The following is a 27,136-nucleotide window of genomic DNA, read 5'->3' as shown; positions in this document are numbered from 1 at the left end:
ATCTTAACTTTTTAATTCAGACAGATTATAGTGTTTTGGTTCAACATTGTGAACTGTATGTAATTAGTGTAATTACATTATTCTCACAGTAATTAAACATATTAACCGTTAATATTGACAATCACGTTTTAAATGAAAGGATGAAAAAGGAGTGAAATAGTAAATTCATATTTTTTGTCTTCAAGGTTCTAATTCAACATTCAGCTTGTTTCTTTTGTCACTTCACAAATTAGCTAATGGTTTGAATAATTTGATGATACATTTATTCGTGTTCGTGTCACTTAAATTTAGCGAAAGTGTATTTTTAGCATAATTTGTGGTAAATATGTCAGGCGGATATTTGTTTAAACTAATTTGTTAAATGATTCAACACTTTACATAATTTTCTTAAGCAAAGGATGATGAAACAATTGATTTAGTAATCCAATTACGAGTATGAATGAGGAAAACATTGCTTCTTTGGTTAAACTAAAAGCGAAAAGCTTTTTAATTCTACAGATTTAGAGCATTGATACATTTTCTTGTTTCAATTTATTTGTTGTCAGTATTATTGTAAATAATTTTCGATGGATAGATTGTCTGTTACAAAAGTATAATAATGAACCCACCTACCTATACCTAGCATCAAAACGGTGCGGTGTGGTAATTTGAACTGTTCATTGCAACAGCTGCTGACGGTGCAACATCCGCACACGCCATACATACACTTCATCCCCTGCACACCTACGCCACTATCCCCGTGATATGTGACGGGACTGTATACCCGCAGACAAGGTTGATTTTTCAACCAACACTAGATATCAGTATGTTATTTCAAAACCAAAGCTTAATTATTGAGAACACAAAATAAATATACATTTCAAAATCAAAACACTTAAAAAGCTTCAATTTTAAAAGTTATCACTTTTCAATGATTTTTCAATATTTTTTAAGTATCTAGTGGCTTTGGTTCAAAAATGAAAATCAATTCTATTTTGGGGTGCCTAACAAGTTGGAACATAAATTAAATTGCTAGTTTTGTTGCCGATTTTTTCAGTGGCCAATTTTTATTGGATTTTCTTCGTCTCAATTTTAAAAATTTTGTAAGTATTTTTGGGTACCTAATTTTAGTAATTTTTTTATTCATTTTAGTCAGTTTACATGATACGGAAGTGATATAATACTATCATGCTGCCAACAACTTATCATCACATCTTTAATTTTTTGATGGTGTTACTTTTTCGTTAGTGTTTTTTCTTCTCTTTTTATGTGCTTTTAATTGGGATGTAAAGGCGTTTTCTTTTCTTTTCTCGTAGCATGATAATTTTGTAATGGATGGCAAAAGTTTTAGGATTTGTTGTTTTAAATTTGAGACGAGCTTTTGTGATATTTTAAGGGTTGTTCTCAATTAAAAATAGTTTTCTGCCCTGACTTGATATCAGTCGCTTTGGCTTTGAAAGGAGCTCAGGAGAGACACTTTATGGCTGACACCTTGTGCCACTTCCGAATGTGGTGGGTGTCGGGTTTCGGTTTACGATGTTTGCACGGTGACAGATGCTCATAGTTGCTTACGAGACCGTTCTATTTTATTATTATTATTCTCAATGGAACATAGAAGATCTACGGTTGCTTTATTTGCTACTTTGTTTCCGGCAAAAGCATGAATGTTTTATTGTGTAAACGGTACAACGATGTGTTTGTCGTTGAGTAAACAACATTGAGGTCGTAACTTTTTAAATATTAAATGCTCTCGTCTAATTGAACACGAAAACCGACGGGATGAAAAGGAAAGGTAATAAATTGTACAAACAAATTAATGACATGTCGAATTGGGAAAGGAGAATAATACATCAGTGTAACAAACTACATCGTTAATAGAGTGTATGGTAGTCGGCGATCCCCTAATGGACCTAGGTTACCGACACCTGTGTGGAAATTTAGCCCCAATGCGTAGGGGTTGTTCGGTCGTGCACGCCCCGTTGGTCAATCACAGAGGCCGTCACAACATATGAATACCGGTGCATTTATGTCGTTCCATATAACTCAATTTACCGTTTATTTGGATCCAATTTGCCAGTTTTGTAATCTTTAGTGTTCGAGGGGATATTGGATATGTGCCGAATGGACCATATGTCTACGACAGATGATTTTATTTTATTTAAACTTGCAAAACTTGGAAATGTAAATTGCGAGATGTTTTTCATTTTTTTATGTTTTTATGAAAGCATAAATAACTGAAATTCTGTCTCCATATGTTCTGTGTGTGTTTAAAAATAAAATTAATAAGTTGGGCTCTCTATGCAATGACAACTTTGTGTTAATTTCTACTTTGCTGTCACATGACAAAAACTGACATGCTTACTTATTTAAAGAAGTGAAGACTCGTGGATTGTTTATTAAATTTTTTACACAGATAGTGCCAAGTTATATGAATACTGGCGTCAGAAAATGATAAGCTGATTGTAGTAGGCACACATAAATTGAAGAAGTGCCAAGAGATAAATATAACAAGCAGTAGGTATGATATTTAATCACCTGTAAAGATTTTGTGTACGGGTAAGCTAATCTAGACAGAAAAAGAAGTGAAAACAAATGGAACGAAACTAAAAATAAATCTTAAATAACCATTACGAAAACTTTCAACATTCAAACACAAAGTAGTGATTAATTTTTTCTGCTGTTTTGAGCAAAAGCTTTGATAAAGAATCTTTATATCATATGTTTTTTTAATAATTTTTGATGCTAAATTTGAATGCGGCTTCTAGACAATTTTTTGGAAGTAGTGTATTTGTTTTAAAAATTGAAAGATTTATCTTCATATTTCGTTGTTAATAAGGTACGTAATAAGAATTATTTTTTTTTAGAAATAAATATTAGAAATAAACATTTGTCAGGGCTGGGGTAGATACAAATCAAAAACTTCGTCATCATAATCGTTAATTTTCATAAATCATTATAGATCGTGAACAATTTTTTGCCGATCTATTTTTAACATATATTTTTTCATTGTTTAAAATACAACTAGTAACTAAAAAATGGTGGATGATTATTGATTAGTCATTGGTTTTACCTTGAGTTGGGTTTTAATCAGGATATGAATATTCGAGGACGGGTAATTTTATGCTTAACTTAACTTATTGCATGCTGTTGAAAATTTTGATAGTTCACAGGCACGTTTGAATATTTTAATATTATTGAATTTTAAATATTTGGTTTATTTTCTTAGTTAATTCTACCTTCTTTAAAGGATTCATTTTTAATTTTTTAGCAATTTTTGAGTAGAGGTAGGTTTTCTTTTTTTATAATTATACTATTCCAAAGTCAACAATTTATGTACAAATTCTTACCTTTTACTAATTAAAGAAAATACATATAATATGTAATTTTGCACCTTATAAATAACAAAAAAACTTAAAATAACTAAAATAGAGCCTTGTTCAAATGAAAATAATATGGTTCAAGGAAGGTTCAAGAAATAAAGTCGTCTTGCACAAAAATTAAAGCTAATAAAGCTTATATTGGTTTAAACATGTTTCGGGCACTAACTAGTTTCATCTTTAGTCTAGATTGTTAATAGCAAACTATAAATTGTTGAAGATTTCCTACATTTAAAATTAAAAAAAAATTAAAAACTAAAAGTGATTGAGGAAGTGAAGCTTCATCGATCCCAGCGTTGAAACAAATGACAGAAAATAATTTAAGTATTGTTTAAAGTTTCTTCTTGACTGTACTATTTTAGCTAATTTATACTTTGTTACTATTTTACTTAACACATTTCTGTGTTGTTATTATTTTGTTTTTTCAATAGTTATTATACTCTATTTTTTTACAACATATGAGGTACTTCTTAGTGATTAAGCTTACTCGCTATACGTTGTTTGTGTTTTAGGGCTTGTTTAAGAATGGATTATGTTATCTATTTTTTACGTAATAATTAATAAAACACCTACATAAATAATTACATACCTACATTAAAACATTTTTTTAATAGATTTAATGTTTGTAGAGTTTTTTATTTTAAAATAATTTTTATATCTACTGATTTGATTTTTTGCATATTTTATATCTTTGTCAGTGCTCAGTTTTCTACAAGCGTTGATTGACAGTTTTTTTCTTATTTTAAAAATCCCACAGTCTATTTTGTGAGGGACTTTTTTTGTCAACCGGTGTCATCTTTGTTTTAGATCCTTGTCTAAAATTAGCCTATAGCCTAATCTTGCTCTACATCCTGACCTGATGACCTGATGCATCGTGTCGCCAAACTTCCGCAACATTCCCGCCTGGGTCACCCCTTAAATACGCAGATTGGAATTATTTCTGTCTTCAGGAACCGGTGTTTCCTCTTCTCTAAGTGTTAAATCTGACCACATGTTCATCACTTCTTTTGATGTGGTAAACGATGACTCGCTTCTTTTTCTTTATTACGGGCGGGTCGTTTATGAGTTTGAAAATCAATAAACACGTGCGAATCCATTTCTTATACACTAGGGAGTTGGATGATTTATGAACCCTGTTCGAAACCAGCAGCACTTCCGCAAAATTCATTGTGCCACCTTCGTAGTTTTAGGGCAGCCGTGTGGAAGATGATTCGATGTTTATTCATGATCATGATTTATTTTCGTATTTATGGCGCAGTGTCCTTGCGGCCAAATTGTTTGCGTGCATGATTGGAAAATGTTATTATTCGGCGCAGTCATCTTTCTATGCAAATTGGCATTAGATATGAACAGCGAGATGTCGCCTGTAAGTCAGTCAATGGGTTACCTTGTCCCGAGGGCGCTGCCCCGGAAATAACGACATTGACGGGCAAATTAGGCACGAGTCGCCGTGTCCGGTTGGCCAGGACCGGATCCGGATCAAGCATGCTTAATCCGGCTCATCCGGCGCGAAATAAAATCAAACAACCCCAATTGTTTTCGCACGTATTCGGTGAGCATCAGCCAACAAGCAAATTGTTTAATTGAGGATTTAGCGATGAATGTGTAATTTGATTGTTATGTTCCGCGAATTCGCGCTGTTTAAAGCGGATTCATCATCGGCGGACGAATTATTATTCTCTGAAAATTTTAATGCGGTCGATTATTTCGTTTGTTGTTTTTCCGACCGCTTTTTTAGACACGAAAAATTATGCGGTAAAAGGATTTTTGCATTCAGAGTGCTCGAAGAGTGTCCAGAATGTAAAGTATTTAGACTTCCTTATTTTAATTACTACCTATTTATATGTATTTGTGAAATTATAGACTCGAGTTGTAGTATAATTACTCGACTTTCTGTTCTTATTCCAGTGTACCTAATTTATAAAATGTAAATGTGGTAACTCACCTGTAATTAGAGATTTATCTACAGAAACACATATTTTGCGTAATTGATGCAAAATGTAAGAAGATATTGGTATGACAATTTTTCTCTTACTGGAAAATAAAAATTTAGATTTAAAAAATTTCAAAAATTCTTAGTATTTGGATACTTTTGGTAAAATCCTACCTTCACATTATCTATTTGTTGTGTTTAAAAAAAAGTTTTGTTCTATTTATAAATATTCGAACAATAAATTTAGTGCAGCCAAGTAAGTTATGTAAAGTTTGTAGTTGCCAGTTTTTTAAGGATTTTGTTGTGAACAGCATGTTTTAAGGACGATTTTTTTTTAAACAAAAACTGATGATTTTTAAAATTAATACTGTATTTGTGGGTAAGTTCTTAAATTTCTTTTGTAAGAGTTGTTATGGAATGAATATGTATTTCCCAAGCTTTTTCTTTTGTTATTTTTTTGTTCTGAATTCGAATGGTATTAATTCGCCTGATTTGATATTCCATGGAAATCGTACTTGCCCCCGTTTAAGTTTGCCATTTGTGATGGATGAATTTTGGACGAATATTAGCGTGTTCGTCCAATAAATAGCTGGTCCTTTCTTCGGTAATATAATTTCTTTATAAATTGTCGTGGTGCGTGACATTGTTTATTCATGACATAAATTATGCAAGAAGGAACGAACTAGTTTTGTTCGTTTAATATCGATTCTGTTCTATGCGAGTCGGTCTCTCTATATTCCGGCGTGCAAAAATCCAGACGGATATAAATCTCCCCTTCTGGCTTTTAATGAAAGTGAGACAGGCAAGGTAACCAATATTTGAGAGGCACTCAATGAATAATTATGAGAATTACTTTCAATTATTGACGATAATTAAAACGGACATGGTGTAGATTTTTCTAAACGATCGAAGGTTAGCCACACGCATGAGGTACAAGAGTGTCGAGAGGGCAATGGGTTAATTAAAAAAATATGTACGAATAAAAATGCAAAACGTGCGTGTCATATAATTCCTAATTTTGTAAATGTACCTACTTTTGTCAAGAGTTTAAACACCTCGTGTGTAATTAGTAAAGTGATATACTAATTTAATGTATGTATTTTGTATGCATAGAGGCAGTGAATTCAAGGTCAAGTAAATACAACAATTGAATTGAATAATAGAAAACCATGTCAGGACATTCTAATTGTTATTATCTACAAAAATAGTTCGTGAATATTTTGGTACTTCTCGAGTTGTAACTATCAGGTAATTGCTATAAATACACTTGACTAAAGCCCTGCACTAAATAGATAAAGTGTTTCCTCGTGATTTAGTGGTTATTCACGCGTTAAAATTAAGACTTTGGAGTCACGAAAAACTAGAAATAGAACCTCCACATGCTAATCGTGATCAAAAACAAATTTACAATTAGAATCACAATTTAATTATAGATACGCCACTTTGTCTTAACTTAAAATAGTTTACAGGAATTATTGTAATTTGATAGATATGCATTGGATTCACACACAGAAGTGTTTAATTTTTTGTCAATAGTTTCATATTTAATATTTTTCTGTGGTAGTATAAGAAAGTGTAATAGTAGTAATTGCATGCTGGCTAATTAAAAACGTCTGATTATTCTTCGTTTAAAAAAATTTAATTAAGAGCTCGCTTTGATTAATCGTGTGACGATACTGACCCGGTGTAATATGCAAATAGAACTTTGTTGCTGCTCGGTTTTTGCAAACTTACACCTATATGGTGTGTTGACTTTTGTTGCATAACCATTAAATAAATGCGCTTTTGCATGTTGCAAGTTTCATGTTAAGTGTAACTGTTGTTCGATCTGTAATAAAGGTTTAACCACCTGTTCCAAGTTATTAGTTTATGAGACACAATAGGGTTATTTACACTAATATTTGTTATTGTGTTGTTTATTCAATTCACTAAGTGGGTATACATGTAAAATTGTAATAATATGCAATAAAAAGTAAATTTTATTTTGGGGACATTTGGTGCAAATTTTGGTTTGCCAAATTCGGAAGCTGTCATCACATATTGTATAAATTTTGCCACTTATTTACATTATTAACGTGAAATGTGTATTTCTTATAATTACAGATTTAAAGAGTATTTGAATAAAAACGATAGAACTTTATTTTTAAGAAATTAGTGGAAAAAATTACATTTATTGTTGACACATTGTTATTTATAAGATATCTTTAAATTATTACATTTTGACGTGAAAAAACACAATATCATTAAATTCAAAGCAAACGTTTATACCTATCAATTTTAAAGTGCGTGCGTCAACTCATTCAAAACATGAAAGGGAAGGAAGGCAGAAAAAAATGTTATTTTTATTTCTACCGAACTTAAAACAAAATATTTAAAACCGTTTTCTATTAAACGTTTAAATAAAAAAATGCAAATTAAGCTGATACAAAATAGATTACACTACGTTTATAAAATGTCAGCTATGAGAAATGAAATTTTTTTGTTGGTTTTTGAGGTGGTATTTGAACAAAAACATTTTTTCTGTTTAAGAAACTTTCTATTAGTAATAATAATAATTTATTTACAACAATGAAATTTGGAAAATAATAATTAGTTTACGTTACGATTATTTTTGAAGAAAAAAAACACTAATGCACAACTGCCTCAATTTCTATGCGTAGATTTTTTTATCACAAGCCTTCTTGAAAAATTTCGCAGTTGTAGGTTTTGAAATTATTGAAAGTAAAATGTATTCTTTTTTATTTGCATGAATGGTTAATTCATTAAACAATTATAAATATGAGTAATGATACGTTTAATTAGCTGGGAACATAGATAATTAGTTTTTCCTACATATTTTGTGCAAAGTTGAAGACGTGTCTAGGTGCTGCTATTTAACAATCATGTACTCGTAATTTAGCAGAGATGTGTGTGAAATATGTATGTGTTTGACGGTTTTTCAATATTATGTTGAATCAAAAGTTCTTGTCACTTTAATTTTAATTAAATAATAGTTCGAATAAGAATAATTTATAAAATATCACCTTTCAAAGTAATGTCATTAACTCATTAACTCTCTGGAAAATTATAAAACACAAAACGACTATATTTGTGTATTACGAGTATTTTAAAATGAAAAAAGTGTAAAGCATCTTGTCTTGAAATTTTTTTACTTAATTTTATTTTTTGTGAGAACTAGATCACCGAAAAATAGATTTCTGAAAATGCGACGTTTGCAAAATTTTGCTAATTGGTTTGCTATTGGCCAACCTCTTCGTTCCGCCCAGATTTTAACACACTTAGCTAATAGGAAAAGCGTGGAAGATCAAATTCGCACACTCCTCATATTAGCTTCTTAAGATAATCGTCTCGTCCTTTATGTTTGACATGGTACACGTCGGGACACCGATCATCATCATTCCGAAAGTTATTTTCCGGTTGCATTTATATAGAAATCGAAATACATATTTTAGCTATTAGTTGGTAGCACATTATTAGTAACAGACTGGAGCCAGGTGCAGACTCAGACGTCCGACGTAAGTCACGACGGCTCGATGCCCTATGACCTGCCGACTCCCGACCCTCTCAGGAGGGTTGAAGAAATGGACCAGCTGTCTGCATTTCGCCCCGTGCTGCACGCGGCCACCACGCGTCGCTCTATCTTGATCTTCATTGTCGCTTTGATCTGAAATTATTTTTTTTTAAATAAGTAACGAAAAAAAACACTATTAGTTTTGCGGTTGGGTCGGTTTGTCTCTAAGTAATCAATCCAGAGGATGATGAAGTTGATGCGGTGGCGGACGTAGTCACGGTGACAGCTGGCGGGCGGCCACGCGGATCACTGCTTGCAAATACACCTGCTCAAATATAAAACCACCCCCAAATGTGTGGGACTATTTAGGGTCGCGTTCTAGCACTAGTACGGATAGAATAGTTTTCAGGTAACAAAAGGAAAACTGTAAAAAAGTTTACATTTTGCATATTTTTTAATTTGATACAATATTTTATCATTTGTTGGGGTCTTCCATATTAGTTTAGTTTACGGTCTAAGAAAATTTTTATGCATTTTACTATAAAATTTAAGACAGAAAACTACAATTGTGTGTGTTATTTCTTGGTTAACAACTAGTAGGTAGACGATACCAGGTGTTTTAATGAATTTTTAGACATTTTTAATGTTTTTTTTTTTTAATATAAAGTGAAAACAATCATAGTGTTAAAGGGTGTTTTTTACCGAATGTTTTTTATAATGGTTGTAAATGCTTGGATCCGGAAAAGGTGTGATACAGAACATTTTTTATGCTTACCCAAACAAAAATACGATTAGATAGATGCAAGAAGAAGCAGCGTATATCGTTATAAAAAACTAAGTCGTTGCCAAATGTGGAAATTGAAACATAAAATTATGAATTTCTTAATTTATTTCTATAAAATTGGAATTAAAAAAATACACATTGTACAAAAGAAATCTTTTAAGCTTGGATTTATACTAGAAAGTTTGCTTTATGTGAATACGTAATTTTACGAGGCCTGCGCCTGTAAGATGCAATCAATAATACATATTCCGAACTCGATTACAAATTTTGAAAAATTAAATAATGTTCTCTAGTTTGTTCACCCTTTCAAAAATTACAACGTTTTTAGTTAGTTGGTAATTAAGATAGATAAACTAGAATCATATTCATGCCGTCTCTTGATAGAACACATGATAATTGTTTCTGAAAAACTGCAGTTTATGACTATTAATGAGACAGTGATTAGTTTGACAACTACTGTCATGGGTTTCCAAAAATTAAATAATTAGATGTGTATTTTTTGTGTCCAGTGTTTTGTGACTTTTGTATATTTGGGTGCGTACTTTAGGCGCAAACCTCGTAAAGTTGTGTGAAACACCCTGTATAATACATACATATATTTTTTTTCATTTATTTTTATTTTATTTATTTATTCGAAGATTTTATTAAATATAGTTTTTTTATTTTAAGGCTTTTGTAAACTCTACGGACAATTCTGTGTTTTTAAAGCAACGCTAAAATTCGAATATCCGTTAAAAATTAAAGAAACTTGATCTTATTACAAATTTCAATAGCTATTAAGACAACTAGTTTTATAGACAGTTAAAAAATCGAGGTCGTAGTTTAGGCTGAGATTTTTAAACTATAAAACTAGTGTTGTCTTCAAGATTGTTTGCAACACAAATTTACTAAATTCAGAAATTATTATAAAGAAGTATGTCAAAATAAAGTCAAAATTGACAAAAAGTATGCTTCAGGGTATTTTATAGACTCATAAGATACGTTGCTATTGACGACATACTTTATAGATAAAGCGTATTTTAACAACATAAAAAGGTAAGCTTAAATGCACCATATAAACAGTATAGCTAAGGTATTAGTGTTGCAAAAAAATCTTTTATTTTATGACACTGAATATTTACGGTTTTTCTCCTTTTTTCTCCCGTGTAAGGAAGTTTTGACAACTGTTTGACATTTCTCAATATGAAATGTCAAATTATTTTTAACAGATTTAAAGCAATTGTGAGCTCTTTTAAGTCTAATTTGAAGCATAAAATGTTGTATTCAACTCGACTTCGTGTAAATCGGTTCATTTATTCCATCGTGGATGATAAACCACTCGTTAACACTCGTGATTAAATATTCCACTCGTGAAATAAAGTGTCCAATTTACACTCAATCTCAAAATAAACTATAAAATTTTAGTAGAGAAGACATCGTTTTTTTTCTCATAAAATAAAAACATGAGATCAAGAAATAATTGCATGTGGTTATTATCTTACTTCTCAACATTATTACATTTTAAAAAGTCACTTTTTGTTAAATTATAGAACTATGAGTCTGTTTATTATTACTCGTATATTGCTTGTATATAAATTGGTGTTATTATACTCTTTATAGTTTACTGTTACTATCGACGCTTTTGTCGTTTATCATGCCATCTCATAAATTCATTCTTAGATTTCATACCACGAATTTACCCTATTTTTTAGTGTCCTATAGCATGTAAACTTTATGGAAGTCGTGTGATGTCTTTAATTAAGATTTATTGTATTTTTATGCTTGAAGACTAAAAAATCAATAGTAATGTGTTTTAACCAACACCTCTTGGACAATAACTATGGCGATTTTAAATAAGTAAGGTATGGTATTTTTTCAACTCTGATATTGATAAAAAAGGTTCAATTATAAAATTGTATCTCGAAAGTGTTTCGCAGCATTCCACTTTGCGAAAGGTACCAAAGTTCCATTACTTTGTATTAATTTTTAATAATGAACTGATAACTTGAACATGACAATTTATGATGATAACCAAAATACCAAATTAAAAAAATAAAATTGCATTTTAAATGCAAAAAAATAACACACGTGTTATTACAAATAAGTCACTTAAGAAAAGTACCCCAAACGCTCTACGGACGGGGTAAACTCTCTTTTACTATATTTAAATAAAAATTAAATAAATAATGAATAGTAATCTTTGGGAACCACATTTTTCTTAATGTGGGGGCTGAATGCAAGCCTACATTTTTTCTTAAGTCAAAATTCATAATAGCTATTAACTTTAGGGTCGAAAGTGTGATTAAATAGTTATTCTTTCATTACGAGAAGAACATTCCTTTATGTTCGTATTTTTATATTTTGTTTGTTTTGTGCGTTATTGTGTCGAATAATGTCCTAATTACTGTCATGGTTTATTTCTGTCTGGCGTATTAAATAAAGTAGAAAGTAAATTTGTTGGATGCCCAACCATCATCAGGTAGGCGCGTGTCAGCTACGGTTCTAACGTTACCTTGCAGGTAGTACGCGTTCTTCCTTTCGTCTCTACATTGGACACATGGTCTCCGCAAACAGTTGCACCCTCTCCAACTACGAAGAGGACCTAATTGATTGGAAATTATTCTCGTATTAATTTTTCAGCGGCCCGAATCATTATGTTACCGTAAAGTATATTTTGCTAGACTTTTATATTCTTACATGTTCCATATGACTGCTCCCACCCTACCACCGCGCTTGTCAACATCGCTGAAGGCTAGACGAACTGACACCTTAACAATACCCTTAACCATTCTTTCTGAAATATTAAATTGAAATTGAAATTTACCCCACTTGGAACCTTAAGTGTGTATTCAATATTTGTTCAAGATATCGATTCATTTCACGCCGTCTCACACTGATATTATTCAACTTCTTTGTTTTCTAAAAGTATTAGTTTGCTTTTCTTATCGTCTTCATTGCTGTTATCATCAGACATTGAGATTTACACTGTGTATCCGCATCCGTAAGCAGATGCCCTTCTATTTATCGACAGGTGGTCCGTAATGGTTCAATTGTTACTTTGTTTATTCAGCGGTGGCTTACTATTTAACAGAGGAACTTCTAACAATCGCACGGGGTTTTTCTTCCGGATAAATTTCCTTCAAAATGTTGTCATTGTACATAAAAATCTTTTCATGACTAAGATGCCTTTTGCTATGTTGGTGGTGTACAGAAGAACCTACTATAATGTTATAGCCGGGCAACTTGAGAAGCTATGCTACTTATCAACTTCATCAATGAGAAATGATATCCTCTCGTGTGATGCGGCACGAAATTTAACATCCATGGCACGTGGTATATGGTTCAAAAGACCACCCGCATTAAATATGCTTTAGTATAACATTATGTACTTAAATAATGAAGTGGTCTGTAAAATCTGAGAATAATTACTACTGTCTCGGTAAATCTTTATGTATTTGCGTATTGTTGACTTATTGTTGATAGTAACAAACAGTTAGATATTTTTTTACTGTTTTATTTTTTAATAGAAAAATGTTTTTTATATTTGCCTTGGTACCCTCGAACTATGCTGGATCTTAATTTATTATTTATAAACTTAATTCCGGATTTACATTCCTCGATCTCGATTCGGATCAATTTTTCGTGTCTTTGGATATTAGCTATTGTATTTCACACTTACTTCCATAGCAGACGATCCGAGTTTTTTTAGATCGTATAATTTGTTTCTAATATTACTTTATTTTTCTATTACACATGCTGACTAAGTAACAGACAATTTGTAAGTGGTTTTCCATTTAGAGACAATCAAGGAAAACAAACTTAGTGATAGTTTTTTCTCACAGTTGAGGAGATAGATAAACAAAGGTCTGACATTTGAGAAAATGGAACAATCGTAATCTATTTGTTTTCTTAATATGTTTTACTTTTGGAGACAATGAAGCGCGAAGTGTAATGCCAATCTGAATCCGTGTAAATTACAGTTTTGTAAAAAAAGTGTAAGGCGGAAATAATTGAGATTCAGAAAGGAAACCGGCATTAGCACGAGCTATAAATCTGAAAGGATGGAGGTATATTTTTAGCAAATTAAATGACTACACTGAACTTGACTCATTAACCTTTATGCTTTAATAAAGCTACGACGTTACAGTTTCTAATCTTTAGTTAATTTAGCCGCTTAAACAGTTCATCTTAACCTTTTATAATTCACAAAATACACAATTCCATTAGTGCTTCAGTAATTAGCCGTGTTTTTGCTCGTGTACCACAATTTACAGCCTTTAATTGGACTGATTATAATCTTGCTCCGTTGGATAATTACCCTTCTATGATATACCTTCCACCATGCAAATATTAGATAGTTTATAATATTTATTACCACAATATGCACGTGCCGTTACAGTTGTCGTCCTTATGCAACACAACGTGCACTCGATTTTAGTTTCGATTTGGAGTTTTGTGTAAATAGAGTAAAGAATGTCTCCTTCGCCACCATGCACCTACGCCTCTGGCTTTAATTCCTTAAACTTTCCCCGGATCATGAATATGGAAGAGTTTGTGATTTATTCGATACAACACATGACTGCCCTCGTATAGCAGGTTTGCCAAGATAGATTTTTCCTTGTGGGTTTAATTCAGGACACGCAATTCGTCGTGGATTTGTGTCTTGCAACCCCTTGGTTGTCTGCCAATCGAAAGTCGACTATTGATCGTTGAAATTAGATTTCGTGTCGTATAAACATATAAACTTTGCTATAAATGTAAATTAAGAAGGAACAGCAGAAAAAAAAAAAACATGTGGTGGTAGTGTCAGGTGATTTGGTGAATTATTCATCGTTTGTTATCTTCTTCAAATATCCATATATTTGAAAACTTTTGGGCCAATTAAATTTTCGTGCAGGGTTACATTACTTGACGTGAAGTTATTCGGAGTATTTCATAGGTGTTCCGTCATTATTAATTTAAATGGTGTTTTATTGCGAGTTTTTTCCACGCCAGTGACGTTGTTCAAGTTTCTTCTGTTGAACGCCCAGTCATGATCCCTCTAAACAAGGGCAAAAAATAACCGTAATTTGATTTAAAAAATGTCAAAAAAAACAGTAGAAATAATTTTTGTGCTTCGATGCTTGTTACAAAAAATTACAAAGGCTATAAATTATAATTTATGTCTTAATGGGTATCATCTTGCGAATTATGTCATAATTAACTAATTAAGGATCGGTTACTGCACGGCTTTGTCTGGACAGGTTGATCCTCAGCTTCTTCATCACCGATGCTGGCAATACGCCACGGCGATCGGTCGTCACGGTCTCTGAGTTTTTCATGCTTGGTAGGGTTTAATTAAAATTGAACTTGAACATCAGAATTGTAGATTTACTACACATACATGAACTAAATGTGACGACGTACGCACGATTTTCTTCACTGTACAATTGTATTTTGAATTAATATTATGGCATTGCTCTTATCTGGATGCTTATTAAATATCGGAAAATGTATTTATTCTTGTTATATGAAACGTATACGTGAATGGTAATTATTGAAATAATAGTTTTTAGAATGGCAAACGTAACGAGTGGTCGTGTAAACTGGCTAGCGCTTTATTGATACAAATTTAAACGCTAATAATAACAACACGTCGAATGAGTATGTTTACGGATTTATGATTTTGCAGTACATTTACATGGAAACTTAACATTATTTACTGCATAACGGCAATCACTCATAAATTAACATAATCTTTTAAAGAGCCAATCTACAGTTGTTGTTATTATTACACATACTAGCAATAGCAACATAAGCTTTATAACTGAATAAAGTCGTGTAGGGTAATTACAATCGTTGATTGAGAGATTTTATTTTATAGAGGGTAGACGACATAATAATAATTAATGCTAATCAGGTCGAAAAATGTCTTTTGCTTATTATATGCAATCAATGGTAATATTATGTAACTGTATTATTGCATGCCTTTTTTATGTTAATTTCTGGTGTTAAATAGCCACAATAAAACCTTATAAAATCAATATAAAATATAAACTGTACAGAGCATATAGTTTGATACTACTTTTTTTAAGTAGAAGAAATTAATACTTTCTTTCTTTCACTTTTTGCCTAGTAACGTTTCTTTCTGAATTGTTATGCTAATTTTCACAAATTGGATAGTTAATTATTCATTTTTATTGTGATTGTTTGCAATTCCTTTCAGCTGCTGTTACAATTCATGTTTACAAATCTTGAGAGTAACATTTGATTTTACAATAGATACCGGAGTTACATTGTTTTTCTTGTACAAGATGATTCAAAAGTCTCGAATAATCTTTTTTTTTGTAATTCCTATAAAAACGGAACATCCTGTTCAGTAGGAATTACAAACTCTACTGATTGCAACTTTTTTTTTATATTACGACGCAAAATGATTATTTTGACATTTAATTCTTTTTTTAAATCTGAGGTGTTTGTGTTAATGCATCTGGGAATTACACCATAAATACTTTAAAACATTGATTTAAAGAACGTATACATTGAAGTTTTTTAATAATTTAAAAGACATTCTATTATTACATTGATGTTTTTTTATAGTCACATTAAACTGAAGATAAATCAGTTGTTTGCTTAATTTTAGAAGTTACTTTTGCTGGATTTAAAATATGTTTGGTTATTGTTTCCCAAATTATTGCATTTGGTTTGCATTTGCTGGATCTCATTTAAAGGAAATTGTGATAATTTTTTCTAATGTTCGAATTAATAAATGCAGAGAAAAACATAAATTGATGTGAAATAACGCAATAAATATTTAAAATGATTTTATTCAATGCATTGTTTATTTTCTTTGTAAGACACAGTGTCTATTGTATGCTTGAGGAAATATTAATTGTAGGATTTAAGAGATATCATTTGAAGACTTCCGAAGGATAATTCTAAAAGAAAAGATACACAAATTAATGTTTGCTTAACATGCAAGCGTATGCTTATAAATAGAATTTGAAGATTTAAATTACTGATTTAGTTGAAACAATCATTTAGAAGAATGTTTTCAATCTGTAACATATTTAAATGCGCTTATAATTTTACAACATACATAAATTAGAGGCATAATATCCAGATAACGAGGACCTATGGTCAATTATCTTACGATTGATGGCAGTTTTGTACACATGGGTAGCTTTATGCCAAGAATCTTCTCGTATGTAAAATCGGAACTGCGGCCGTTGTGCTCAGGTAAATTATAAACTACACTGAGCGAGAGTAGATAATTTTGCAAAAAAATAAGACTATACGGTTGATGTCTGTTATTTAGAGTGCATTAGAGTAAGGTCTAAAATTTCGACGATTCTCACCTGGGTCTTAAACACAATGCGCTTAGCGGCGGTATTACTATGGGAGGGCCAGTGCAAACGTGCTTCTGAATAAAATACGGGCATTAGCGGGTGGAATTCAATAGACAAAAATATTTCTGCCTTTAAGAGTGATAAATTATTTTAGTGTTTCGTAAGGTCACATTTCGGAATTCCGGCTGTTACTAGAGCAATTCAGGAATTTTCTTCATTCAAGGCTAGGTAAAATCAACTTTTCTCTGGAGAGTACCTGCTTGTCAATTACTATCTATGACAAAGTAAATACTTTAAAGTTTACCGGAAGGTGAGAGTCGCATTGTTTGCATTTTTGTAGTGTTTATTGTAATTCACTTGGCGTATCCCGCTGGTATTTTGTTAGCATAATCCCTTTGAAGACCGGACTTGCTCAATGAACAATTTTCGGTTTCTCACACCGGCTAATCTTTCCTGATTTACCAGCACTCTGTCCACAATTTTGTTGTGATATTTATTTTTGGTTATTGAGAAAAATTCCAAATTCTTATTTAAACATGACATGCACACACCTTGTGTCCCGCAAAAATGTGTGCTCTGTTTAATTAGCTAGTCGGTGTATTGACGGGTGTAATGGCCGAATTGGATTACTAAAGGCGCGCAGTTGGTTTTAAAAACTTTGGATATGCGGAATAAAGGAGGACAAAAGGGGGGCCGCCCATTCACAAAACTAATCCTCTACTATGTGCACACATAGAAAGATGTCAATGAAATATAAATCTCTTTGAAAACCCTGCTGCTTTCACGTGAGAATAGCTCTGTAAAATCTTATTGTCAGCTTTGGTTGAGGCGGCTCATTTGCCAGTTTTCGAGATCAATCGAAAAGCGATTAGCTCCCGTGTGGGCCCCCAGGAATTTCCACTCTTTGTTGAGGGCGTTTTATAGGGAAAATTTCTTAGCATAGGAGGCTATCGTGTTTAATCTGGTTGAGATAAGCGTGGTCCACGCGTAGATATTTTTCTATTAGCATAGTTGTGAGTCACAGAGCAATTGTACAACTATTAGATATGGCGCCCTGGCTCTAACTGGAACGGTGATATGTTGATGACGTGCCTAACACCGTTTATTGCTGATAATGGGATGTCATCATTGGGCGCCGTTTCAAAAGGATATTGCTAATTACTTAATTAAAATATTGTTCTACTCGTAGTCCTGCACGTGCAGTTTTAAGTAAATATAATTTACTTATTACACATTTATTCCATTATTTATTATTTGTGTATTTCACCATTTATGAACAATTAAAAATGAAAATTATGATAAATCTATTAGATAAACTAATTATGTACATTTATTATTAAATCTTTATTTAGTACAAGTCTGATAAAAATAAAATAAAAATTGGCCTTTACCTCGTGCTGTGGGCCTTTTATCTTTCTAAATTATACTTTAGACGTTTAGATTAGAAGACACGCATAATATACAGTACTTTTGTAGTTAGTAGAATTTTACTGTGAGTTATACCATATTACAGTTCTTTAATAACTATAATGGGTAATAATGCGGTTAGCAACCACTCATTATGAAAATTTATTAAGTGAAGCAATAAACAATCATAATGCGAAAAATTCCAGTCATAAATGCGTCAGTTTGATGTGATGAATTTTTCTTGAAGTGACTTTGTTAAGGAGACTATTTCGAGTATTTGCCAAAGTAGCCGACTAATTTCAAGCACCGTTGTTTAACGAGTCCAGGATATCCAATCTCATCTCATTTAAAAGTTACAATATTGCAAAAAAATAAATGGTGAAACATGTGTGCTCGTGATTTTTTTCAGGCAAATCTCGTATTTTCATCCTGTTAATGAGCCGGAGAATGATTTTTGCATAAAGCAAGTAACAGGAATTTCTACTCTTTACATAATTAAGAACAGAAATCAGACCGCTGGGGTGTGACGAATGAATTTTCTTTGTGAATATTAAGTTATTGCTGGTCAGTTTTAACCGAATAGTAAAGAGAGCGTCTTAGATATTTTCCCATGTAAAGTGAATGATTGATTTAGGTATTAGAATGGTTAGATTTTAAATCTGCCTGGTTTTATTACCTAGTTAATTATTATTTAAGCTTCTTTTGTTGTTTACGCAAACAGTGCAGGTTCAATTAGTCTTTAAAGTGACGTGTGAACTAATTTCTCATTCATTGCAGATATTAGACGCTAATGAATCATTTGGAAATGCTTTTCTTGACACATCACTTTATTAAGTTGCTAGTAAATTTACTGCAGCGCTGATTCGTGAAATAGATAAACAATAGGGGAAATCCGGAGTGTTTGTTTTAGTCACACCTTTCGGTTTAGTAATAATTGATAATATTACAATTTACCATAGTTTTTTTCGGTTTCAATTCATAAAAATTTCAAAGGAAATTAATGTTTACGGTTTTATACATTGTGAAACTATACCTACGTTGTAATTTGAATATATCGATTTGAAATTATTGGTACGGTTTTGATAACAATGCACCCGTTATATGTAAAATAATTTAACTTTGGGCGTAATTGGTTGAGAAAAGGACTGGGCATATGCTATTCAATTATTTGCAGTTTGTGTGGGAAAGCAGTCACATTTACGTTAATCCTTGTAAGGCAATTACTTTCCGGATAATTGCTTTGGTTTAATTGATCTCTGTAGTTGTTTATTTCGTAATTGGTCTACATAATATTTATTGTGTTAGCAATTGCATTGGTAATTCTAGCTGAGGGCGGTTTAATTTTATTTAGAATTCGGTAAGCGATTACAAGACACTTTGATCGCTCTAACGAGTTTATACCTACAATACACGTGGCTTTCAATCTAGTCACATTAAATAGTGCAAACTGAGATATTTTAATGGTGGTTATTAGAAAAGTAAACTTTTTTTTTGATAAGAAGAATGAGAGATTTTTCACATTTTTAGATTCCGCATTTATGTAAAACGTATTATTTGTGATAAAAAAAATTGTACCTAACCGGGATGTTTGGAAAAAACTGCTTAACTAAAAAAACAAGATTATTTTAGTGTTTGATTTGGTAAGTTTATCTAAAAAAAAAGAAAAGCCCATGGTACTAATAATTCTGGTGGCTTTGAACTTATGACTGAGCTTATAAGCTTTACTATAGCAAAGTATTGTAATTTTTTATTTTAAATACTACATATATCATTTTTTTAAGATATTGTACCTACATCTGAACTAAAGTTTATAACTAAAACTTGGACTTTATCTCAGCTATAATTAAAAATATTTTTTTCTAAACACTTTACTTGCATTTTCCTCACGTGTCAATTTTGATCCTGACCCTTTTAGCCCCAAGCATCAAGAATTAAAATAGACGAAATATAAATATTTTGTTTACCTGATAAATGCACTAACATCGAATAAGATAAATAAATAAGATAAAACAACACGCAAATATTTTATGTGTTTTGAAGCAAAAAATGTAATTTAGATTGTCTTATTTTCTTTAATTGTGCATTTGTATTTGTTTGAATATTTCCAGTTTATAGCTGGCGGCAATGTCATATTTTCTGAATAAAAAATGTCGTAAATAAACCAATCTCTATGATAAATAGTGATTACTATCATTTGTTTCCGGTTTCTAAGCCGTATCTGTTTGTTAAATTGTAGGCAATATAATAACGTATAAATGAAGTTATTTGCAATTTATAATGTCAGGAATGCAGGTGAAACTTAAGATAACAGTATCAAATAAGCACTTTAGTTGCAATTTTGTAAATTAATAAAATTATTGTAAGGTAGTAGTAAAGTTACTTTTATAACTAAATCACATTTGAGTTATTTTTGCTTTGAAATTCACTTATGAGTAAAAATTGAAAACGAAGCATGAATTTGATTACTGAAGTTAAAATTAACTTGCAGACAGCTTGAAAATATGCATTTTACTAATTTTTTTTTCATGCAACTCCCACATGAGCGCTAATTGTGTAAACAGCAATTCTTATTTGTCATGGCGCAAATTGGTGAAATTTTAATCAATAACTGAAAAACACAAATTTTAATAATCGCGTCTAACATTACAACACTTTTCCTACGAGAATGAATAAAGTTAGGTTTTGTTTTATTCGTTAGACACCAGTCGTTCAGGATGCTTGTATTTTTCTGAAAATTATCCATTTCTTCTCTCAAAATTTAAAATTCATTGTGCATTTTCAATATAGGAGTATATTTTTTTAATAAGATTAAAATCGCGAAAGTTCCTATTTTGATCTTCCAATTTTACAAATAGTTACTTACAAAAAAATATATTAAGTAGGAATTGGAAAGAATATTGTAAAGTTAGTCCACTCGAGACGACACACTAAATATTCTGTTAGTGTGTGGATAAAAAATGTCTGTAATCACTTGTAGTATAAGTACATACGCATAGCTATTTTCAACCTCGTTAATGTAATTTAGGACTCATTTAAGAATTAAATTTATTCAGAAAAGTTGTGACTAATAAAATAACTAATTTTGTAAAAAGCAATTGTGTTCATCTTTATTACAATAAAAAGTTTTTAAATTAAATACATCAACGTGGGTAAATCTTAATGGAAAGTTAGATTACTCATCGAAGTTTTACTAATTTTTTCAACTTTTGTTTAAATTATCGTTATGAGTTGAGATTCGAAGAAATCGCTCGTAAATCCTTCGGTTCCGCCCGGACTTATCTTTCCGGTGCCGTAGGATTAATAGCAGGAACCTCCTGAACTCGATTTTCCCGATTACTTATCATCGATATTTGTCATAACACTTCCAGCATTGTTGGTGTGATACGGTTAACATACGCGCATACAGGTAGAAATATTACTCCGGTCTGGTCCGGACTTCTCTCTCAGGTGACGAGACAATTGCACTTTCTTTCCCGAGTGTTAGTCGTCGGTTTACTTCGACAGAGTTCGGTTCTCGGTCATGGCATGCTGTTCTCTGGGCCGTCAGTTCATGCACATTGCTTTTGGTTGTCGGTCAGAATTACTCCGGCCTGTTCGATGGGTTTTCGCAAATCGAATATTAATTATTTGCTCCGTTTTTAATTGGCTGACCGCGAATTTTACCGATTCGACCCCCACGAAACCTGTGAACCCGCTCCGATATTTCGTCGATTTTTATTTTTTCGTTGCAGTGATGTGTTTTGTGTGGTAATTTTTTATTTAGTTATGCTTTTTTTTTGCGGCCGTGATGGTTTGTGATCCCTGAAAACTTGTGGAAATTGGACGAGCCGGATTTTCCGCTGTGTGATGTTTTTCGCAAAGAGACCGAGTGCTATGGAATTTTTATTTAATGTGAGCTTTATTGGACCACCTTCATGTTGCTGAGATCTTTTCAATGTAGGTATTCGTAGGTGGTTTGAATGTGTGGTTTGTTTTCACAAACGCCAAGTTGAACCGAATTTGAGATCGCAGCGAAATCACAAATATCACACATCGCGATAACATGTCTCTGCTTGTTCTTCGCGATCGTTTTTGTATTCTGCCCTCATTATCTTGTCTTAGTTAATTAGCATATCGTCTCTTTAAATATTTCGACACTTGCGTAATGTTTGGTAATGCGTGTGGCTAATACTCTTTTACACCTCATTACTACGCAAGAAAAAGTACAAAATCGTCGACTCATTGCTTTTTTTGAGGAAAGTTTTTAAACGGAATTTCTCGTTCTGATTTCTCACACAATGTCAATAACGCTGCTGTGTTAGGTAACAAATTCTAATTCTATTGAAGTGTACGAATCTCCAATTTAATTTAATGGCTAGTTGATATTATTAATGAAGATATTTTCCATATGTCGTGTTCACAAATTCTAATTTAACATATTTTTTTGTTCTTGAATGCTTAATTGATTACGTTTAAACTTTATTTTCATATATTTTTAATGAAATTCATACACCGTTATGAAATAATTAGAGACGTAACAAAAGTACTTCAACCGTAAGGTTCTTTATATTAGTGATATGGGTAGAAAGATTGGAAGAAATATTTTAATAATGTTCTAAAATGTGCAATAATTTGGTAATTTATTTACATTAATGTTGTTATCAAGGCCAGGTTTTTTAGGTTTATATCAAATTTTAGTTATCATACAGAAGGTTTTAAAATCGTTTTATATAATACCTAAAACTATATGAATTTGTTCTGTTTCGCTGATTTCAGATTACGGGATTTTGCTTTTTAAAAGCATTCAACATTTGAGTAAACCTTCAGAAATTTTAATTATATTAACAAGTCAGTTTTATGAAAGTTCTATTTTGGAGCATAATTAACAAGAGAATTTTTTGGCACACTTTGTGGACCCATTATATTAAAAAAATTACATTAATGGCAAAAAAAATATTGTGCAAAAAATTCAGATAATGAGCTTTCTGACAAGAATTTACACTCAATTGATATGCTGAATTGCATTGTTTTATAAATTATGCGTTTCTACATTGCTGAAGAATGCAGTAGAATGGCCTACACTACAATACTTCCTTGCAGCAACTTCTTTCTGCACGCAGAAACCTATGTCTTGTTACCATTGAATCAATAGTTGTTTATTACAATCCAAACAGGATACGATCGCTTTTTTATTATATAGATGGAGGATATTACCTACTATCTATAATTCTGCCAAGTTCGAACAATATTAATTTGATTTAAAAAGAATGATAAAAACATGTTTGAAATAACCTAAGTTCAGGTGAGTCAGAATGTACTTGTTTTTTGACTTTTTCAGTTTAATAAATTGAATTTAATTTAGTTTGTGATTTAATGTTTTACCTTTTGATGCCATGTTAGAAAATATATCGACTTTTGCATTTTTAATAATTTTTTTTATGCGAACAAAAAGTAAATACATTTTGTCAAAACAGCTGTCCCTTAATTACCTTTATAAATTTTTAATATTTTAATCTGGTAGTGGGAGTGTTTGATGTGGAAGTTGTTGTCTTATCAATAATTCCTCTATCATGTTTTATTCATTTTTATGTACATGTCTTTTATTTTCGAACAAATATTTGCCATCGGGGTGATACTTTGATTAAAGTATGAAAATAAATAAATGTTAAATATAAGAATATGTTGATTTACGAAACTAAATCTGCTGTGATTGCTTCTGATATGCTATTTATCCTAGAACAGGTGTTCAGCACTTGTAAATGTTTGCTTCACCAATAAAAAGTACGTATGCAGAGCATGCAAATAAAATACATGTTATTAAGATTGTCATCATATTTATACAACAAATTTAGTATTTAAATCGCATTCTTCAAACTTTTGTGGTATGAACCTTATATCATCAGATCATATTTTTTAATTTCGATTGACTTGATTATATTGAATCACCTTCGCTTTGTTTATCATTGAAGTGTAAAATGTTCCCACAGCCTTGACGGTACTAACTAGGGAGGACTTTTCAGCGGCGGCTTTACCGTTCTGTTCTTGCTGTCAACTAAGAAGGTACCTACTTTATTCACTCTAATACATATTTATTTAATGTAATCTCATCAATCGAAATCAAATCAGTCATCGATTTTCATTGATCGATGTATATGGACTAGGTTTAATTCAACTTTACGACAGTGAAGTTGACACGTTATGAATTTTAATTATCATGGAGTAACTTAATTATGTAGCGGTGACCATTAATGTTGAATTGTCGTTGAATAATTGATAGTTTTTGTTCCGCTTACCCGTAAACTAGAGGAGAGCGTTTAGAAGTAATCTGATGCAATTAGATTGATTTTGCAAAAACCACTACTTCCGTCCGGATGGATTTTTGAGGTTTCTGTTGACAAAAAATGTTCACAACTGTGAAAATTAAAGGAAAGTTAGACGATTTGAATAATACCTACTACAACCACGATCTAATGATTTGTATTTGTTGAAAGAGTGTGATTTTTCGCGCTTTATGTTTCATTCACTGATTCTTTTGATTGCAGAGTAATTTTGTTGTTGTAATCAATGCAAACATGAGTGTGATTGATCTTTGTGTAAATTTTACTCGTAGTGGTAATTTAGCCTGCAATAAAGTCAATTTTTCCAGAATTGTTATAGACCTATTAAGAATTAACTTTCAATAAAATGTTCAACTACTTTAGTTTCTGAATTATCGAAACATGGGGTTATTAATTACATAATTATTGTTCATACATAATTTTTTTATCGATAGACTTTTATTAGAATCAAAAAATGTGGATACAATCTGAACACAACGTGCACGAACTTTCGTGTTCGCGTGGAAGAAGTAGAAATATTCTTTTTATTTTTGAAATTTCCTTAATTCCTACTCTTTTCAGATATTGCGATGCAATTTCTAAATAATAAATGAAGAGTAATAATTGATTGGCCGGGAAGAATAAAAATACTTTGAATTACAGGCAACACATTACTATCTTTTCTAGTTACTTATTAGTTATTACAACCAGAACATAATTTTCCCTTTAAGAGTACCTACTTGTACTTATCATCGTATCGAATTTCGATTTATACCTCGTAAAACGAACATACCTAATTACTGCACTTAAACAAAGTCCGATTGTGAGCTCGAATTTTTCAGCTGGAAACCGAATTTTATTTTGAAAAGAGCGGCCTTACTTTTGAATATATCGAAAAATCGACTGCTTTAGATTGTAATTGTAATTCTTTCTTTTCTTTAATGCTGCAGTTATTAGTTTACTTTCGTCTGTCATATTTTCGATTAATTACGGTTATTATGTCTACCTAAAATGTGCCGTTGTAATTCTAGTGAGTTCGATAGTGATACTAAGAAACGATTGAAGTTTTTGAATTAACGAAGAACTAGCTCTCAATTATTTCTAATTCTAATGATTAAATATTGGATTTTTAATGTTTTGTTTATTTTCAGTGGCGCACGTGATGTGGCCGGCATGGGGCCATCCCGCCGAGGCGGCGGCGGCGGCGAGCCCCCTGCCTCTCGTCCTCCGGTGCCTGGCGCAAGCACTCGCCACCGGCTTCCACCGCTTCCTAGCAAGATTTTCAGGTCAGTAACCTCCACCCTTATTGTCTAAACAAACATAAATCGTGAAAATTTCCCAATTTGAAATCGATCGATTTTAAAATTCCTGCGAAATTGCACGGATGATTTGACATTACCGGTACTATTCTGATAGCTATTATTCCTTAATAGTTCCGAAGTATTGTGTTATTTACTTGCTCCATTAATCCGCAAAGCATTTACAAGAGATCAAGATAACGGAAAAGTCGGATGAAAAATTTAAATAAATTCAAATAAGTCAATAATTTAACAAGTCGGGAAAAATATATTTCATCATCGTGACTTCCGGTGAGTGGATTAAACAATTTCCGTTATTTGTACATTATGGAAAGGTGACGTGTGTTCATTGAACAATTAATCGATTGTTCTTCTTGGATAATATTGCCTACTTTTTCCGAAGATAATTAATTTATTCATTAGCTTTTTTGGGAAAACATTTCCTCGTAGCTACTATGAAAAATTCATACCGGGCGTTTGCTCAGAGTTTTAGTGTTTTGGTACACTTTTACTTGTACATGGTCACTTTTTAAATGAATTATTAACAGTAGTAATGATCGATTTAGTTCTAATTACAAATAAGGAAGTTGACGGAATAACAAACACAATTACATTATGATAAATTATTATTAGCAACTTATTGAAGGTTTAAAGGTTTAAAATTCTAGAAAAAATACGCACAATTTTGAATGAGAAACAACAAATTCTATTTTCCTCCATTGGTGTATCCTTATAAGTTATAAATCAATTTGTTTTGTGTTGTTTTGTTCTTATTACAACAGTTATTGTTTTTTATCTGTTACAAAGTGCTATTAGTTTAGATAATTGAAACTCGTCGTAGTGAGTACGTAACGTAGTGAAAACAAGAGTGCCTCATCTCGGAGGCGATCTGTATGATCTTCTTGGTTGGCAGCACGCGTGAGTGGCGCCGCCCACGCAATCGAGGTCCGCAATTGGACACTTCCTTTCCGAATTACCACGTTCGTCGGCACACTTGTGGGCCACCAGCTGATTATACGGCTATTTGCTTGTAATATCTTAAACACTCCGTCACCGAGTGTTGACAAACGGTGGAAACCGTCAATTTGCGAATTATCCGACTTAATTTAACTAACAATACGTTCTCTCTTCGTGTTTCTGGTCACAAGTAAAAGATAGCTTCCGACATGAAATTATTTAATTTGTGTCGGGGATTGCGACGAAATTTTTGTCGTAATTTTCATTATAACACTCGGGGATGTGGG

At 31.9% G+C, this 27,136-nt stretch overlaps 2 protein-coding genes across 3 annotated transcripts in view; one reads left to right on the top strand and one right to left on the bottom strand.

The window, feature by feature from the left end:
• Positions 1 to 27,136, top strand: part of LOC123015049 (protransforming growth factor alpha-like) — a 76,398-nt gene that overhangs the window by 13,894 nt on the left and 35,368 nt on the right. Inside the window, exons 1-2 of one of the 2 annotated variants that reach the window (XM_044414479.1) lie at positions 21,793 to 22,234; positions 25,746 to 25,880. In XM_044414479.1, coding sequence (XP_044270414.1) covers positions 22,213 to 22,234; positions 25,746 to 25,880 — 157 coding nt within the window. In that variant the 5' untranslated portion in view covers positions 21,793 to 22,212. Of the gene's footprint in view, positions 1 to 21,792; positions 22,235 to 25,745; positions 25,881 to 27,136 lie in introns of those variants that run through there. The other variant, XM_044414480.1, reaches the window with a different exon arrangement.
• Positions 8,763 to 12,360, bottom strand: LOC123014828. Its single transcript, XM_044414110.1, has 3 exons — positions 12,261 to 12,360; positions 12,076 to 12,165; positions 8,763 to 8,953 (listed from the first exon to the last, which is right to left on the bottom strand). Exons 1-3 carry the CDS (start codon positions 12,304 to 12,306, stop codon positions 8,763 to 8,765), a joined length of 327 nt encoding a protein of 108 aa, XP_044270045.1. The 5' UTR covers positions 12,307 to 12,360.

Source organism: Tribolium madens, unplaced genomic scaffold (assembly GCF_015345945.1).
Source record: "Tribolium madens isolate multiple individuals breed KSU strain unplaced genomic scaffold, Tmad_KSU_1.1 Scaffold_97;HRSCAF=244;Tcas5.2_LG3a, whole genome shotgun sequence".
Classification (NCBI taxonomy): Eukaryota; Metazoa; Arthropoda; class Insecta; order Coleoptera; family Tenebrionidae; genus Tribolium; species Tribolium madens.
The sequence above is the reverse complement of the archived record's forward strand: the minus strand, read 5'-3'. Positions and strand labels throughout refer to the sequence as shown.